The sequence below is a fragment of the Lutra lutra genome, chromosome 2 (genome assembly GCF_902655055.1).
Source record: "Lutra lutra chromosome 2, mLutLut1.2, whole genome shotgun sequence".
Taxonomy (NCBI): domain Eukaryota; kingdom Metazoa; phylum Chordata; class Mammalia; order Carnivora; family Mustelidae; genus Lutra; species Lutra lutra.
In genome coordinates, this window is record NC_062279.1 from 62,623,141 (window position 1) to 62,638,494 (window position 15,354).

General features: G+C 40.6%; 1 protein-coding gene across 2 annotated transcripts in view; it reads right to left on the bottom strand.

Moving 5' to 3' along the window:
* The window catches only part of SLC10A7 (solute carrier family 10 member 7), a 253,644-nt gene that overhangs the window by 55,301 nt on the left and 182,989 nt on the right, over window positions 1–15,354 (bottom strand). For both annotated transcript variants that reach the window (XM_047717579.1, XM_047717580.1), the window contains exon 6: window positions 15,102–15,137. In XM_047717579.1, the coding sequence (XP_047573535.1) occupies window positions 15,102–15,137 (36 nt within the window). The remainder of the gene's footprint in view (window positions 1–15,101; window positions 15,138–15,354) is intronic.

Here is a 15,354-nt window from a genome sequence, read left to right on the forward strand (position 1 = left end):
GAATGAAATGGGGAAGGGGGCAGAGTGGAAGCCAAAGCTGGGCTCCCCCTTTCTTGCCTATGTGAGAGCAAGAGAGGGAGTGTATGTGTGTGCCCGTGTGTGTGGTGCCTGCATGAAGGTGGGGAACTGGAGGGCAGGCAGAAGCAAGAAGAGGGAGGAGAAAGCAAAAGGAGGGGTGGGGAGAAATTTGGTAAGTAGTAGTTGATGATGCAGCCTTTCTCAATTAGGTTTCCAGATTTGAGCACAAAACTCACTGAACTATTTGAGTGACTATCTTCTCTACTCTGTCAAGGATGATACCTAGCTAGCACCAGAGTAAACGCATCAGAAAGACTTCATCCAGTACACACAATGGATGTCATAGGGCATAGTTAGAAAATTAAAAATAATTTTCTAAGCTGGCAGACAAAGGCTGAATGGAAGCAGGATTGACTGTTATCAATCCATTCAATTTAGAAACTACTTGATTTGGAAAGAATCTGGGGGTCTAGTGGGTACAATATTATGGGGCCAACCAAGACTCAGAAAGACAAATAAGTAACAATTCTTGATGGAGACGCTGACTGCCTGTAAAATCATAGTTATCAACCTACAGTTAGAAAACAGATGGTGTGTTTTAAATCACTTCTGTAAGTGAGCTGACCTATAAATTGTCATTAATGCACCAGGTCTTCACTTGCTCTGCTGTGTAATCAGCCTTTTATCTCCTACCAGGGAAATCCATTAGCCACAGGCGTCTCTACTATTCGTGTCTCTTCTCAGCTATTAAGACATTATTGTATTAAATAATTTATCCTTGGTGATTGGTCTTTGCTTTCATTAGTGCCACATTCAGGGAAAATATAAGAACAGATATTTACAGTTTATACTGTAGAATGATGAATGGTAAATCTCTTCTGTGAGAAAATCAGGAAGAAGCCGCTTCAGATAACGAGCAGGATTTGTTCACATCCTGCCCAATTTCCACCCTCCGCTCTGGCCCTCAGAGCCCACCCTGGGGAGGGGGAAAAGGAGGGAGCTCGCTTCCTATTGGCTCAAACTTTCTTGTCTCCGTACACAGACACACACATAAATACCTGTCTCCTTCCTATCGCAAAGACAAGCATTCAGACAGAATAAGGGAGAGTGTCCCCAGGCCTCAGTCCCCCAAATCCTTCTAGAGTTTCATCCTTCCCTAGAAACTACAGTTCAGCTTTTCTTTCATTCCTGCTGCCCCTTCTCTTGCAGGGAATCATGCAAACTGCACTGATTACTCACACAAAATCAATGACTTCAATGTATACCAGCTGGCAGGCTCAATGTAAAGATGACAATGATTTCTATCAAAATTAAAATATGATTGTTAAATACCCATACCAATTCAGCCACATGCATGAAGCTAAAATTGGGTTAGTGTATGGAAGGTATATATATTTAGTAGAGGAAATGAGCCTTTTTATATAGAGATACATGGTATTTTTCTTTCTTTGAGAGATAAAGAAAAAATAGGCTTTTGATAATTTTTAAAGGTAAAAAATTATGTAAAATTTTTCCTTTTGTGATATGCTAATTTAAAACACAGGATTACCTTCCATTAACTGATGGAAACTGTATGCAATTATAAATTCTGGTTACTCAAACCACACAGGTTATTTAGTAAAATGTGCCTGAAAGAACTGGAAAATGGTTTATCCTAACCCAAAAAGAAAACCTGTGGAGAGACGGGCTTCCGGGACATGGAGGGCTGGAGAGAGAGATACTCAGAGGCACGTGGGAACAACCCTTGCTCCTGATGCCCTGACCACAGAATTTGGTCTTGTCAATCTGTTTGGTTCAGGAACCAAAGAGCCTACCATTGCCAAACAGTCCCTTAAGTGGAGCAAATATTCAAGTTCCCCCAGAAGAGTTCTCTAAGCCTGGGGACCAAAGGATAAGAGCGGCATAGGGATGTAGTGTCCTTTTCAGTCTGGCCAGACCCCACCCGCTCAGGGAGCACCAGGAGCAGCAGCAGCTGGTGCTGAGGAGAGAAGCAAGAGCTAAAGGAAAAGCCTGGCTTTCCTCCAGTGTTACTGTGTCCCTTCAGTTAAGTCCCAGACCAGCAGAGGCGTTGGCCTCTCTGGGTCAGTGATCCTGGAAAGGGAAAAGGGGTTTATCAATGTTACCTCCGGAGCACTCGAAAATGGTTTATGAGGTGCTCCCCCTCACCCATCATGGTTCAGTGAGATCTAGGAGGAGTCCTTGGCATGAGCATTTGCAAAAGACTCCACAGATTATTTTGCTTTACAAAATTCTCTCTGTGTGAGAACGATTTCTGAGCACAAAGATAAGCTACTCTCAAGTTCAAGAGGAGGTTTGTCTTCACTGGCTTTAGGGACACTCTTGGGCACAAGGTGGAGACTGGTTCAGTGTGAAGCAAATGGCTAGTTTCTCTTTAAGTGCTTTCTGTTTTATCACTTTGTACATCACACACGTCTGTGACCATCAATTATGCAACCATCATTGGGAACATATTACAAAAAATAATCAGAGTATTATACATGACACTAATGGCTGTATTCATTTGTTTCTGTTTATATTGATGGGACTAAAACTGCAATAATTTTCTATCACAGATGGCCAATTACTAGGGAAACTAATGATGATTGTAGCCTTGAAAGCTGTCACTGATCTGTCTCCCCTACCCTGGCTCTCTCTCTAACATGAACTCTTGAACCATGTAGTCTGAACCGTGTAGGTTAGCAGTGAATTTTTTCCTCTAAATTTCTCCCGTGTTCTTTGTTCTTGTTTACCCAAATAAGCCTTAAGTTTCTTCAAGATGATAATTATGCCTTCTTTTTTGTCTTTCCTATGTTACCTACAATATCCATGGTCAAGAAATAATAACCGAGAGCTGGCAGTCTGTCTTAAAATAAACTTTCTCCTTAGAGCCTTGCTTTGAAAGCTTAACTTGGAAAGGAACATTCAAGGGGACACAGAGCCTGGCTGACAGTCCCTTGTGTTCTTTACTACTTGCGTAGCCTCTGATGAGTTACAAAACCTCTTTGAGTCTAAGTTTTCTCATACAAGATGAGGATAATATGTCTAAAGGGAGTCATGGGATTACGTGTGAAGTATATTTTATAGCCACTTGATAAGAATTATTCTCTTTCCTCCTGCTTCCCCCTCTCCTCCCTAAAAAACAAGGTTTCTTAGACAGTGTGGTGGGAATTCGAGCCTACTGAGTTTAAGAACCACTGAAATGGAAAGTATCAGAAGAGAGAGTCACATCAGTGGAACACAGAGTTAGCTCAGAAACAGCCTGCTGTGCATGCATGTGAGTGTACATCCGGGTTTGTATGTGTGTGTGTATATGTCTAATTATCATAATGCCTTATAAATACCTGCTTGAAGAGAGGCTGGCTTCCTAAGAAATCGAGTCATATCACGTCAGAGCTAGCAGTGCTCCCACTTACTTCAGGGGTGCTTACCTGCTACTGAACAGCTAAGTGTGTGGGTGAATGTTTATCAAATATCCTAAGATACTGATGTGACCATCCCCGTGTATGAAGATGGTCTGATCTATGACTCTGAGGACATGACTTACAGCAGTGGTCTCAGTTTGGGCTCTGCATGTTTCCAGAGGCCTTGATGTTCAATGACCTTTATGGCTGGGGTGGAAGTGAATGAGGCCTTGATCAGTCCTCTTAATGGCACAAGCTCGAAGTGTTCCTAACCTTCCCCTGCCAAACATAAACTTATTTAAAGACATCGGTGGTCTATAGAATTATGGAAATTGAGACCATGAACATGGTCTCTAATATATGGTTTCTTTAGATCACAATTGCATTGAATTAGACGGACCTATTCTATGGTATGAAGATGGTTATGTCCGCCCTTTGTCTTAACTCTCAGAGGAGTGAAAAAGAAGTTCACATTGTTTCCTTTCATTCCTCAGAGTAAGCAAGAGAAAGATGGGGTTGGTTAGATGCTGTGGGGTGGCAGCTAAGGAGGCTTCAGGCGAGCTGGAGTCCACAGAAGTGGGAGCTTCACTCTGCCCCATTGACCTTCCCAGGGCGGTTGACTCAGATTTCAAACCTGACAGGCTGACCTCACCACCTACACGATGAACTCAGGGCTCTGGCCTCTGGCCTCTTCACCTTAACTACCACACTCCACTCGAGTTCCAGCTCTAAAATCTCTCTCCCTCAGTGTTCTCTATCATTGGCTGCTGCACAAAGACTGTAATAATGGCTGGTAAACAACCATATCAAAGGAAAGGAAACACATGGAAAGTTTTGAAGTGATGTTAGACGTAACAGAATCAGAGCCATGCATATGAAAAAATCTGAAGTAAGCAGGAGATCCTTTGAGAAACATCAGAAGTTTCCATCTAACCTTCTCTTTTTCCTCAAATTAAGTTTCCTTTCAGTACAACATTCTCTGTAACTGCCCCCCCACTTCTTCTATTAAATGAAATGTTTTCTATTTTAGCAATCTCCTTTGAAATATTTTGATACTTGTGATACTTAACAATTTCTGGCTTAGATTTTAATTATCTATGAATGTATTCTATTTTCTCTATTAAACCATAAATTCTCTGAGAGAAGGATCAATGTCAGATTGATCTCTATAATATTCACCGTGCACAGTAGGCATTAAAACACTGAATAAAAGAATGGATGTTTTACTTAATATTATTGAAAAAAAAACTGTAAATTCTTTCTCATAGCAAATATGAGGTAAAATTTTATGCACCAGGCTGAGACCCTAACCTTCTATCCATTCACTTATCATCTGAACCACTCTAACCACTCACTACTCACCCACCCTTCTATTCCCCTCCTTCCAACAAACATTTATTGAATATTTGGCATTGGAGATAAGGTAATGAATAAGGCATGCCTGGTTCCTGGTCTGGCAGAACTTCAAATCTAGTGGATGCTTACCACTTGGCACATTGCTTTGTAAGGAAAATTAACATGGAATTCCAAGGAATGGATGACAACTGCAATTTTAAAAGCTGGTGAAGGCTTAATTTATCCTTACAATAGAACTCCATGGACCGGTGTATAGCTACTGATAAATTAAAGACAATAATTTCCAGTCCTGCCAATATCAGCAGTGTATTATCAAGAAAACCAAGGTAGTATATGTAAAAGCACTTTAAATCTTAGGAGCAAATGGTGATATTTCAGGAAAAGTTTTACTGCTCTCACGATCAGCCATGGTAAACATTGGACTTATTTATATGTAGATTATAAGATTCTAGACTATAAATCATTGTAGAATCTTAAAGGTTAAGTTTTAAGGCTCAGCCCACCATTAAGGTCTGGGCTAGTTGGACTGTTGCTGCATCTCAGGTAAGCATTTCTGCAGAATCTTGACCTCCTTCCTGGAATTATTGTCTATTTTCCTCTCTAAAGCATCAAATGTAAATAATTAGCAGTTGCATGGTTCTTTATAACTTACAGCACGTTTTCACATAAATTAACTCACTTCATCTTATCGTAATCCTCATTTTACAGAGGAAAAAACTGAAGCCGAGAAGGATTAAGGAAAACCCACTGTTACACAACAATCTGGCTACAGACTGAGCCACATTTCTATGCCTCTCACCATACCATGCTATCTCTCTACACACAGACTGTGAGGGAAAGGGAAGCCAGGGCCTTCAAGATGGCTTTATAATAAAGGAATGAATGCCTAAAGGTAGAGTATGTAACCAGGAAATACCAGTCTTAAAAGCAGGCCTAACCCGACTCTTGGGACAGATGCATTCATTCATCTGTCCATCTGAGATGTGGTACAGTAAGAAATGTTATATATTTGGTCTTCATCCTAGCATAGAGCTTCCAAAACCATGTAACATCCTGAGTCACAGGGGTGATAGGAGCATCTTTTACTATAATATTTGGGTTTTGTCCCAGTTCCCAGCACAGAGGGTTTGGAGAGTTCCTGGATTGGTGAACGCATCCATATGCATGTGGTTAGTACACCCCCAAACTCCATGGGGACATAAGATCCTGCACTTGGGACCCTTCTAAACCTTGCCCTATGTACCTCTGCATCTGCCTTCTCATTTGTATACTTTTTTTTTTTAAGATTTTTATTTATTTATCTGAGAGAGAGAGATAACGGACATGAGCCAGGGGGAGGGGAGGAGGGAGAGGCAGACTCCCCACTGAGCAGGAGCCCAATGCGGGGCTTGACTCCGGGACTCCAGGTATAATATCATGTAAAATAAACTGGCAGGGCTTGACTCCGGGACTCCAGGTATAATATCATGTAAAATAAACTGGCAGTAGCAGGTAAATGTTTCCCTGGGTTCTGTGAGCCATAATAATAGCAAATTATCAAACCTGGGGAGGGGGTCATGGGATCCCCTGAAGCCAAGTCAGACAGAAGTGTGAGTATCTTGGAGACCCACTACTTGCCATTGGTTCTGGAAGTGGGGGGCAGTCTTGTGGGAGTGAGCCCTTTACCTGTGGGGGTCTGTGCTAACTCTGTGCAGTGTCAAAACTGCAGGATACTCGCTTGGTATCCACAGAACACTGGAGAATTACTTGGCTTGGAAACTGCACACATTTGGTGTCAGAAGTGCTGTGAGTATAGAAACATTTTCCTTTACCAGCCATCCATTAAAAAAATGTGTTTGAGTGGCTTCCATGGATCGGCACTATTTTGGGCACTGGGGTTACAGCAGTGACCAGAACAGATAAAATCCCTGCTTTTCTGTGATGCTTATGTTCTGGTTAGGAAGATAGATAATAAACTGGTTAACAAATGATGAAGATGTCATGTGATAATAAATGCTAAAAGAATGATGAAGGATGATAGGTGGGGAGAGACTGGTGGAGACAGGGTATATTGTTCTACATGAAGTAGTAAGGAAAGGATTCTCTCCTAAAATGGCATTTGATTGGAGACCAGAGATGAAAGTGAAGGACAGAGCCACGTGGATATCTGAGTGGAAAATCCAGGTTGAGCCAATGCCAAGTGTAAAGACTCAGGATGGTTCTTAGTGCTACCAGAGCATCCAAGTATCTTTGCCCATTCCATTCACTCTCCCGTAGAACTATTTCATATCTTTTCCTCTCTCATCAAACCTCCAAAACCATCTTGCCTTTTTTTTTGTCCTCCATGCCTAACTTCACTTGCCATTTCACTGGGAAAATACAAACAATCATAAGAGACTCCTATAGTTACACAAACCAATTTACTTGTATCTTTGCCATTATCCCATGAATTCCCTCCTATTACTATGGATGAACTATCTGTGCTTAGGAGGTCATACTCTCCCTTTCTGCACTACAACTCACCTTCTTTCTCCTATTCAAAGACATGGGTCCACAAATTTTCCGTTCTTTTTTTTTTCTTCTGTATGAATTGTTTCTTCTCTAACTGAATTAATGTGTCAATACAAATATCCTAGTAATTTTCCCAACTTAAAAATAAGTCCTACATTAACTTCATTCTGTCCCATTTTCTGCATACTTTATAACAGAATGCCTCAAAAGAGTTAGTGATTATCACTGTCTTTAACTCTTTTTCATTCATTCTTGAACTGACTTTAGGTATTTACCTCCACAACTCTGCTGAAATAGCTCCTGCTGGGGTCCCCACTGACCTCCATCTTGTTAAAACCAGTTGATTCTCATTTTATCTGAACTATTACCACCATTTGAAGTAGTTGATCACTCTCCCCTTTTTGAAACACATTCTCTAGTAGCTTCTAGGACACTAAAACCTTTTGGTGTTCTTCCTAAGCAAAGTAGAAATCCTTGTCTAGTAGAAATCTAGTCTTTGCTGACTTTTTAAAAAAATTTAATTTTTTTTCAGTGTTCCAAAACTCATTGTTTATGCACCACATCCAATGCTCCATGCAATACAGGCCCTCCTTAATACCCACCACCAGGCTCACCCAACCCCCCACCACCCTCCCCTCCAAAACCCTCAGTTTGTTTCTCAGAGTCCACAGTCTCTCGTGGTTTGTCTCCCCCTCCGATTTCCCCCAACTCACTTCTCCTCTCCAACTCCCAACGTCCTCCATGTTATTCTTTATGATACACAAGTAAGTGAAACCATATGATAATTGACTCTCTCTGCTTGACTTATTTCACTCAGCATAATCTCTTCCAGTCCCATCCATGTTGATACAAAAGTTGGGTATTCATCCTTTCTGATGGAGGCATAATATTCCATTGTATACATGGACCATGTCTTCTTTATCCATTCATCTGTTGAAGGGCATCTTGGTTCTTACCACAGTTTGGCGACTGCAGACATTGCTGCTATGAACATTGGGGGGCAGATGGCCCTTCTCTTCACTGCATCTGTATCTTTGGGGTAAATACCCAGTAGTGCAATTGCAGGGTCATAGGGTAGCTCTACTTTTAATTTCTTAAGGAATCTCTACACTGTTTTCCAAAGTGGCTGCACCAACTTGCATTCCCACCAACAGTGGAAGAGGGTTCCCCTTTCTCCACATTCTCTCCAACACTTGTTGTTTACTGTCTTGTTGATTTTGGCCATTCTAACTGGTGTAAGGTGGTATCTCAATGTGGTTTTGATTTGACTCTCCCTGATTGCTAATGAAGATGAACATTTTACCATGTGTCTGTTAGCCATTTATAGGTGTTCTTTGGAGAAGTGTCTGTTCATGTCTTCAGCCCATTTTTTGACATGATTATCTGTTTTGTGTGTGCTGAGTTTGAGGCGTTCTTTATAGATCTTGGATATCAGCCCTTTGTCTGTAGTGTCATTTGCGAATATCTTCTCCCATTCCGTGGGTTGCCTCTTTGTTTTGATGACTGTTTCCTTTGCTGTGCAGAAGCTTTTGATCTTGATGAAGTCCCCAAAATTCATTTTTGCTTTTGTCTTCTTTGCCTTTGGAGACATGTCTGGAAAGAATTTGGTGTGGCCGATGTCAAAGAGTTTACTGCCTATGTTCTCCTCTAGGATTTTGATAGATTCCTGCCTTATGTTGATGTCTTTTATCCATTTTGAATTTATCTTTGTGTATGGTGTAAGAGAGTGGTTGAGTTTCAATTTTTTATACATAGCTGTCCAATTTTCCCAGCACCGTTTATTGAAGAGACTGTCTTTTGTCCACTGTATTTTTTTTCCTGCTTTGTCAAAGATTATTTGACCATAGGGTTGAGGGTCCATATCTGGGCTCTCTATTCTGTTCCACTGGTCTATGTGTCTGTTTTTGTGCCAGTACCATGCTGTCTTGGTGATCACAGCCTTGTAGTAAAGCTTGAAATCAGGCAACATAATGCCCCCAGTTTTGTTTTTCTTTTCCAATACTTCCTTAGCAATTTGGGGTCTTTTCTGGTTCCATACAAATTTTAGGATTGTTTGTTCCAGCTCTTTGAAAAATGCTGGTGCAATTTTGATCGGGATGAAAGTATATATTACATTGAAACTATAGATTGCTCTAGGCAGTATACACATTTTAACAATATTTATTCTTCTGATCCATGAGCATGGAATGCTCTTCCATCTTTTTGTGTCTTCTTCAATTTCTTTCACGAGTGTTCTGTAGTTCCTCAAGTACAGATCCTTTACCTCTTTGGTTCGGTTTATTCCCAGGTATCTTATGGTTCTTGGTGCAATAGTAAATGGAATCAATTCTCTAATTTCCCTTTCTATATTTTCATTGTTAGTGTATAAGAAAGCAACTGATTCCTGTACATTGATTTTGTATCCTGCCACATTACTGAATTGCTGTATGAGTTCTAGTAGTTTGGGGGTGGAATCTTTTGGGTTTTCCATATAAAGTATCATGTTATCTGCAAAGAAAGAGAGTTTGACTTCTTCTTTGCCAATTTGAATACCTTTTATTTCTTTTTGTTGTCTGATGGTTGTTGCTAGGACTTCTAGTAGGATGCCCCCAGAAGGTAGTCCACTGATATCTTTCCTTCTCTACTCTCTTGGTAATCTCATTCTGTCTAATTTCAAATCCATTTCAATGCTGAGCTCTCCCAAATGTGTATCTCTTATCCAGACCTCTCCTCTGAATTCCAGGCTCAAACAGTCAACGGCTTACTCGACTTCTTTACTTGGATGTCTCAAAGACATCTTTATCCAAATATGTGCAATACTGAGCTCCTTGTAAGTTCCTTTAACCTGTTCAACCTTGCAGTCTTCTCTATTTAGTAAGTGGTAACTCCATCCTTCCAGTTGCACCGACTTCATCATCCTTGACTCTTCTGTTCCTTCATAACCTTTATTCAACCTTTCAGTTCTTTCAAGTTCCACTTCCAACTACTTTCCGCCAGATTTACTCAACCACCTTGGTCCAAGCTAAACCATCTCTTGCCAGGATACAGTACTAGTTTTCTAATTGCTCTTCCTGTCTCTGTCATTAGCTCCTGACAATCTATTCTCAACCCAGCATCCAGAATCATCTATTAGGAAGATATGCCAGAACAAGCCATTCTCTTATCAAAACTCTTTTAATGGTTTCCTGTCTCTCTCAAATTAAAATTTAAAGTCCTTAACAAAGACTGAAAGGTCCTGCATCATTTGGTGCCTGCTATGACCCTGACTTCATCTCCATCTACTCTCCTCCTTGCTCACTGCATTCTAGCCATACTGGCTTGCTCACTATTCCTTAGGACACCATGCACACTCTCAGGTCTTTTCCACTTTCTATTCCTTCCAGCTGGAGCACTCTACCATCAGAAGGCATCAAAGGCTCCCTCATCTCCTCTAGGCCTTTCCCAAATATCATTTTCTCAGTAAGTCCCACCCTTGACTACTCTATTTAAAACAGTAATTCACCCAACCCATTCTGGCACTTCTTATTCTCCTCCTCACTTTATTTTTCTTTTCAGTATGTATCACTTATCTTACACATTATATTTTCACTTATTTATTGGCTGTTTCTTTCTACAAGTATATAACCTCGACAAGAGCAAAGATGTATCTTTTTTCTCATTGCTATATCCTTGAAAGAAAGTGCCTAGCATGTAAGAAGAACTCGATACTTATTGAATGAGTGACGAGAAAGTTTAAATAACTTTTTTTGAGTAATTTTGCTATAAAACAGTGGACAGAAATGGACAGAAGGTGGGATAAGGTGAGAGTTAATTTTTAAGATGTGTAATATTACAGAATACTTATATGTTAATAGAAATGATCCAGCAGATATAGAAAATTTGATAATATAGGAGAAAGGGGGAAATCTGTGTGAATCATATTGTTAAGTAGGCAATAAGAGATAACACAACAGGAGGGACTGGCCTTAGAGGAGGGCAAAGGCAGTTTATCTATAGAAACAGGAGAAAAGGCAAAGAATATAGATGCAGGTAGGTGGGATCTTATAAAATTTCTGATTGCTTCTAATTTCCTCATAGGCTATTTCCTTTCTGCATCGGATGAGATGAAAAACAAGAAGAGGCATCAGAGATTTGAGAAACAAGGAGAAGGTATGAAATGATTCTCTGGAGAGTAGGGATGAGGATTAATTAGGAGAAGGCAATAGGATCACCAGGCACACAGTTAGTTGTCATGAATTTCAAATGAGACCAGTCAGCATGCGAGTGCGTGTTCCACCCACGTTCAGGTACACATGCAGGAAGGTACAGAGTTGGGTTTAAGCAGGATTGGCACTTTACCATGCAAATATGAAGCAGTAAGGTTCTTGATGGCATATGTGATATAGTAATTATAATGATAGACCATGAGATCTAGGCTAGGTAAGATGGGATGTGAGGGTAAGGGAGTGAGGGTAGAGTAGGTTAGAGGCTTTGTTAAGGTGGTAAGGTAAATAAACTGACCAGTCTAGCAAGTTTGAAGACTTTTTAATTTGGGGAATAGGTCACAAAGATAGGAGCTGTTGGTAAGAGAAGACATTTCAAAAGGGGATTATGTAAGGATGCGGTTATTGGCAGTAATAAAGTCAAAGGTGTGTGTGACTACAGGGGTGATTGGCTGAGATGAAGTGGAAGGTATTCTTACTGGAGAAGAGGTCAAGAATTTAGAGGCCAGGCTATAAGGAGGATCAATTATGTGAAAATTGAAAAACACCAAGAATTAATCTAAGCATACTATTAAAAAAAAGACAATGGGAAGTGCTAACATTTTTTGGACTCAGAGAGTGACCCTGGGTTCTACTGATAATTACAGTAAGAAGTGGTAGCTGGACATATAGATATATTGGCATAACCTCCAAAGGAATGAAAATATTTTATGTAGAAGGCATGGGAGATAATCTGGAATTAGTAATGAGGTGCTAGAGAGACACCTTACCCCATTTCAAGGCTCAGTGATATGAAAGACACCTGTAGCAGAAACATGAATCAGAGGACAGGTTTCAGTTGGAGCAAGAGGGTGAAGGGGGACATTCTGAGGAGAGGTCAAGAATACAGAGAACTGGGGCGCCTGGGTGGCTCAGTGGGTTAAGCCGCTGCCTTCGGCTCAGGTCATGATCCCAGGTCCTGGGTTCGAGCCCCAAATCGGGCTTTCTGCTCAGCAGGGAGCCTACTTCCTCCTCTCTCTCTGCCTGCCTCTCTGCTTACTTGTGATTTCTCTCTGTCAAATAAATAAATAAAATCTTAAAAAAAAAAAAAAAGAATACAGAGAACTGAGATTCCATCAGTAAAAATGGCCTTTACCAGCTATTGCACCTGAACACTTGGAAATTTCCATTTTCAAGATATGATTTTAAAGAGACAATTCAATTTTCTGCAGTTGTATTAGTTTCCTCAGCTTCTCTAACAAAATACCACAAACTAGGGGGCTTAAAACAACAGAAATTTGTTGTATAGCTCTGGAAACTATAAGTCTGAAATCAAGCAAGGCCAGGCTCCCTCTGAAGTCTGTAGGGAAGAATCCCTTTTTGCCTCTTCCAGCCATGATATCAGCCATCCAGCAATCCTTCGTGTTCCTGGCTTGTCTGCACATTCCTCCAATCTCTGTCTCATCACGACCTGCCATTCTCCCTCTGGGTCTGACACCTCTTCTTGTAAGGACACCAGTATTGGATTTAGGGCCCACCCTGCACCAGTATGACTTCATCTTAAATAATTATATCTGCAATGACCCTATTTTCAAATAAGGTCACATTCGGATGTTCTAGGGGTTAGAACTTCAACATATCTTTTGGGAGTACACAATTCAATCCAAACCAGGATGATAGGAAAACACTACAGCTTTTGCGGGATGTGTTCTAATTTAAGTTGCACAGGTTTTTGTCCTGTGCAAAAGTGAAACCTGGTAATTCAAGTGTTTAAGGAATGACCTTGCTTTGTGAAACACATGACAACCCTAACAGACAAAAAGTATTATATGCCATGCATGTGACGTAAGGTCATGTTACACAGACATATCTATTGATGCTGTGTGATGATGTCATTGAACCTATTGGGACAGCCTAATGAGTTAGCTCAGAGGGGAAGCATTAAACTTTGAAGTTGAGGGTCTTGGGGTCTCTTTCACTATTTTTGTAGATCTATTGTTTAAAATGTTGAACCAACTAAAGCTCACTAGCCTCTGTGTCTAAGAGTGGGAGAAAGTTTGCAACAGTGTGATGTCATCATGTTAAAGAGCTGGAAACATTTCTTGTTATGGCTGGAAATGGGCAGGAGAAGGAGAAAAGAACTCATCTGGTTCTGTAGTTATGAGCTAAAACAGGGTCCGAGAGATTCCAGACTCTGAGATACTCAAAGGGCTATCCTAGGTCACAGCCCCATAGTTGTAGCTGTGGCTTCTCCCCAGTCATCTTGAAAGAGTTACAGGAAGAGACGACACTCTTCTGCAGTGGAAAAAACCTGCACCACATAACCGTGGTGCTTTCCATTAGTCTTCTGAGGGCCCTCAGACTGGCCTGGATCCTGTGCCTGTTGAGGGTTGCCCCCTCAGAAATCATGATCCAAGGTCTCGGAAAGAACACCAAGGGGTGATCCTAGCTCCTTACATTGAGTGAGCAGTTGGGCACATACCAAGACTTCTCTTCCAAGTGAATGCAAATCAATATTCACTTCAGTATTAATGTGACTCACTGCAAATTCTGAATTGGTAGAATCCAAATTAATGAGGTTTGTTATGCTGAGCAAAGTGATCTGATGATTTGACTCCTCCTAACCTTGTCAGCATGGAGCCAGCATTTCAGAAGGGATGGGGAAGCTGAGGTTTATTACTTGAAGGTAATGTCTTTCATGAAAGATGCAGAATCTAACTGCTTAGGAGGGCATCTCTCCCTCTCCACTTCCTGCACAGCTTGTAAGAAATGAAGTCCCTCACACTATTACTCTAATTGAATTCCAACTTGGGTAATTACACTATAATTAAATAAATTTTCCCCACAGTTTTAATTCTCTGACAAATAGTGCTAGTCAAACAGCTACATTTCACACCCAGAAACGATCCCCAACTCCATTTCAGTGATGAGTGGAGTGATTTATACTTGGGAAATGTTGCATATGAAAAATGCACAGTTCATAAAATATTTTAGGTATCATTCATGATTACATATGCTTTTCTCAGCATGAGATAACATTAATTTCTATTACAATCTTTCATCTAATTTCTCATATGCTTATCGCCAAAAGAAATAAGACAGTTAATTATCAGTTCTCATTCTCAGAACAATTTTTGTTTAGTTAACCAGTGGCTGGCATTTTTTATGTCTGAAGCGCATTTCATTTTCCCTGGCATACAGCCTAGGTAGGTGTTATTGCTTCCCATTTGACAGATGGAAGAATTGAGGCAGCATTCCCCAGAGTAAGAGAGCCAGTTACTACAAGCCTTGGGACCTAAGTTTTCTCTGGTCCTCTGGTCCTTGGCTCTTTCTATCAAAAACTGGGTCACTAGCAATCACTTCGGTTCTACTAATGAGAAAAGAGAGAGCATATATCTGTGACCTATGTCGCAGGTCATTAATTTGCAATAATTAATGATTTAGCCCTGGAGTCAGAAGCCTAGTAACTGGGCTCTGATGCCGTCCTTGGATCATGAGACCACAGAGATCCTTTATGTCAACATGTTATTATTTGGTACAGTTCAACTGGAAGAACAAAATGTGACACCAAGTGGTGCAAAAGGATTCAAATGTCCATTTCATCCTAATGCCCTTTCCTAAAGGGTTGTAGATGGCTTTTAATAAAAGATATTAAAGACAACATCAAAATACTCACAAAAAGCAGCAGTAGCAGGGGTGTTATAATGATGCCCTGAAAGAAATAAAAGAGACGATGATCATTTATCAGCCTGGAAAGCAGGACACTTTTTTTTGCCATTTTAAACTCTGATGCATGGAAATGTTGATCCTTCTCACCTCTGTTTAATAAAATCTAGGTGATAAAGATGAGGGAGCCCCAGTCTTGGCTCTCCCTACCATAAAGCCTTAGCATCTCTATACAATTATTTGTATTTGGTGCCGTTAAACAT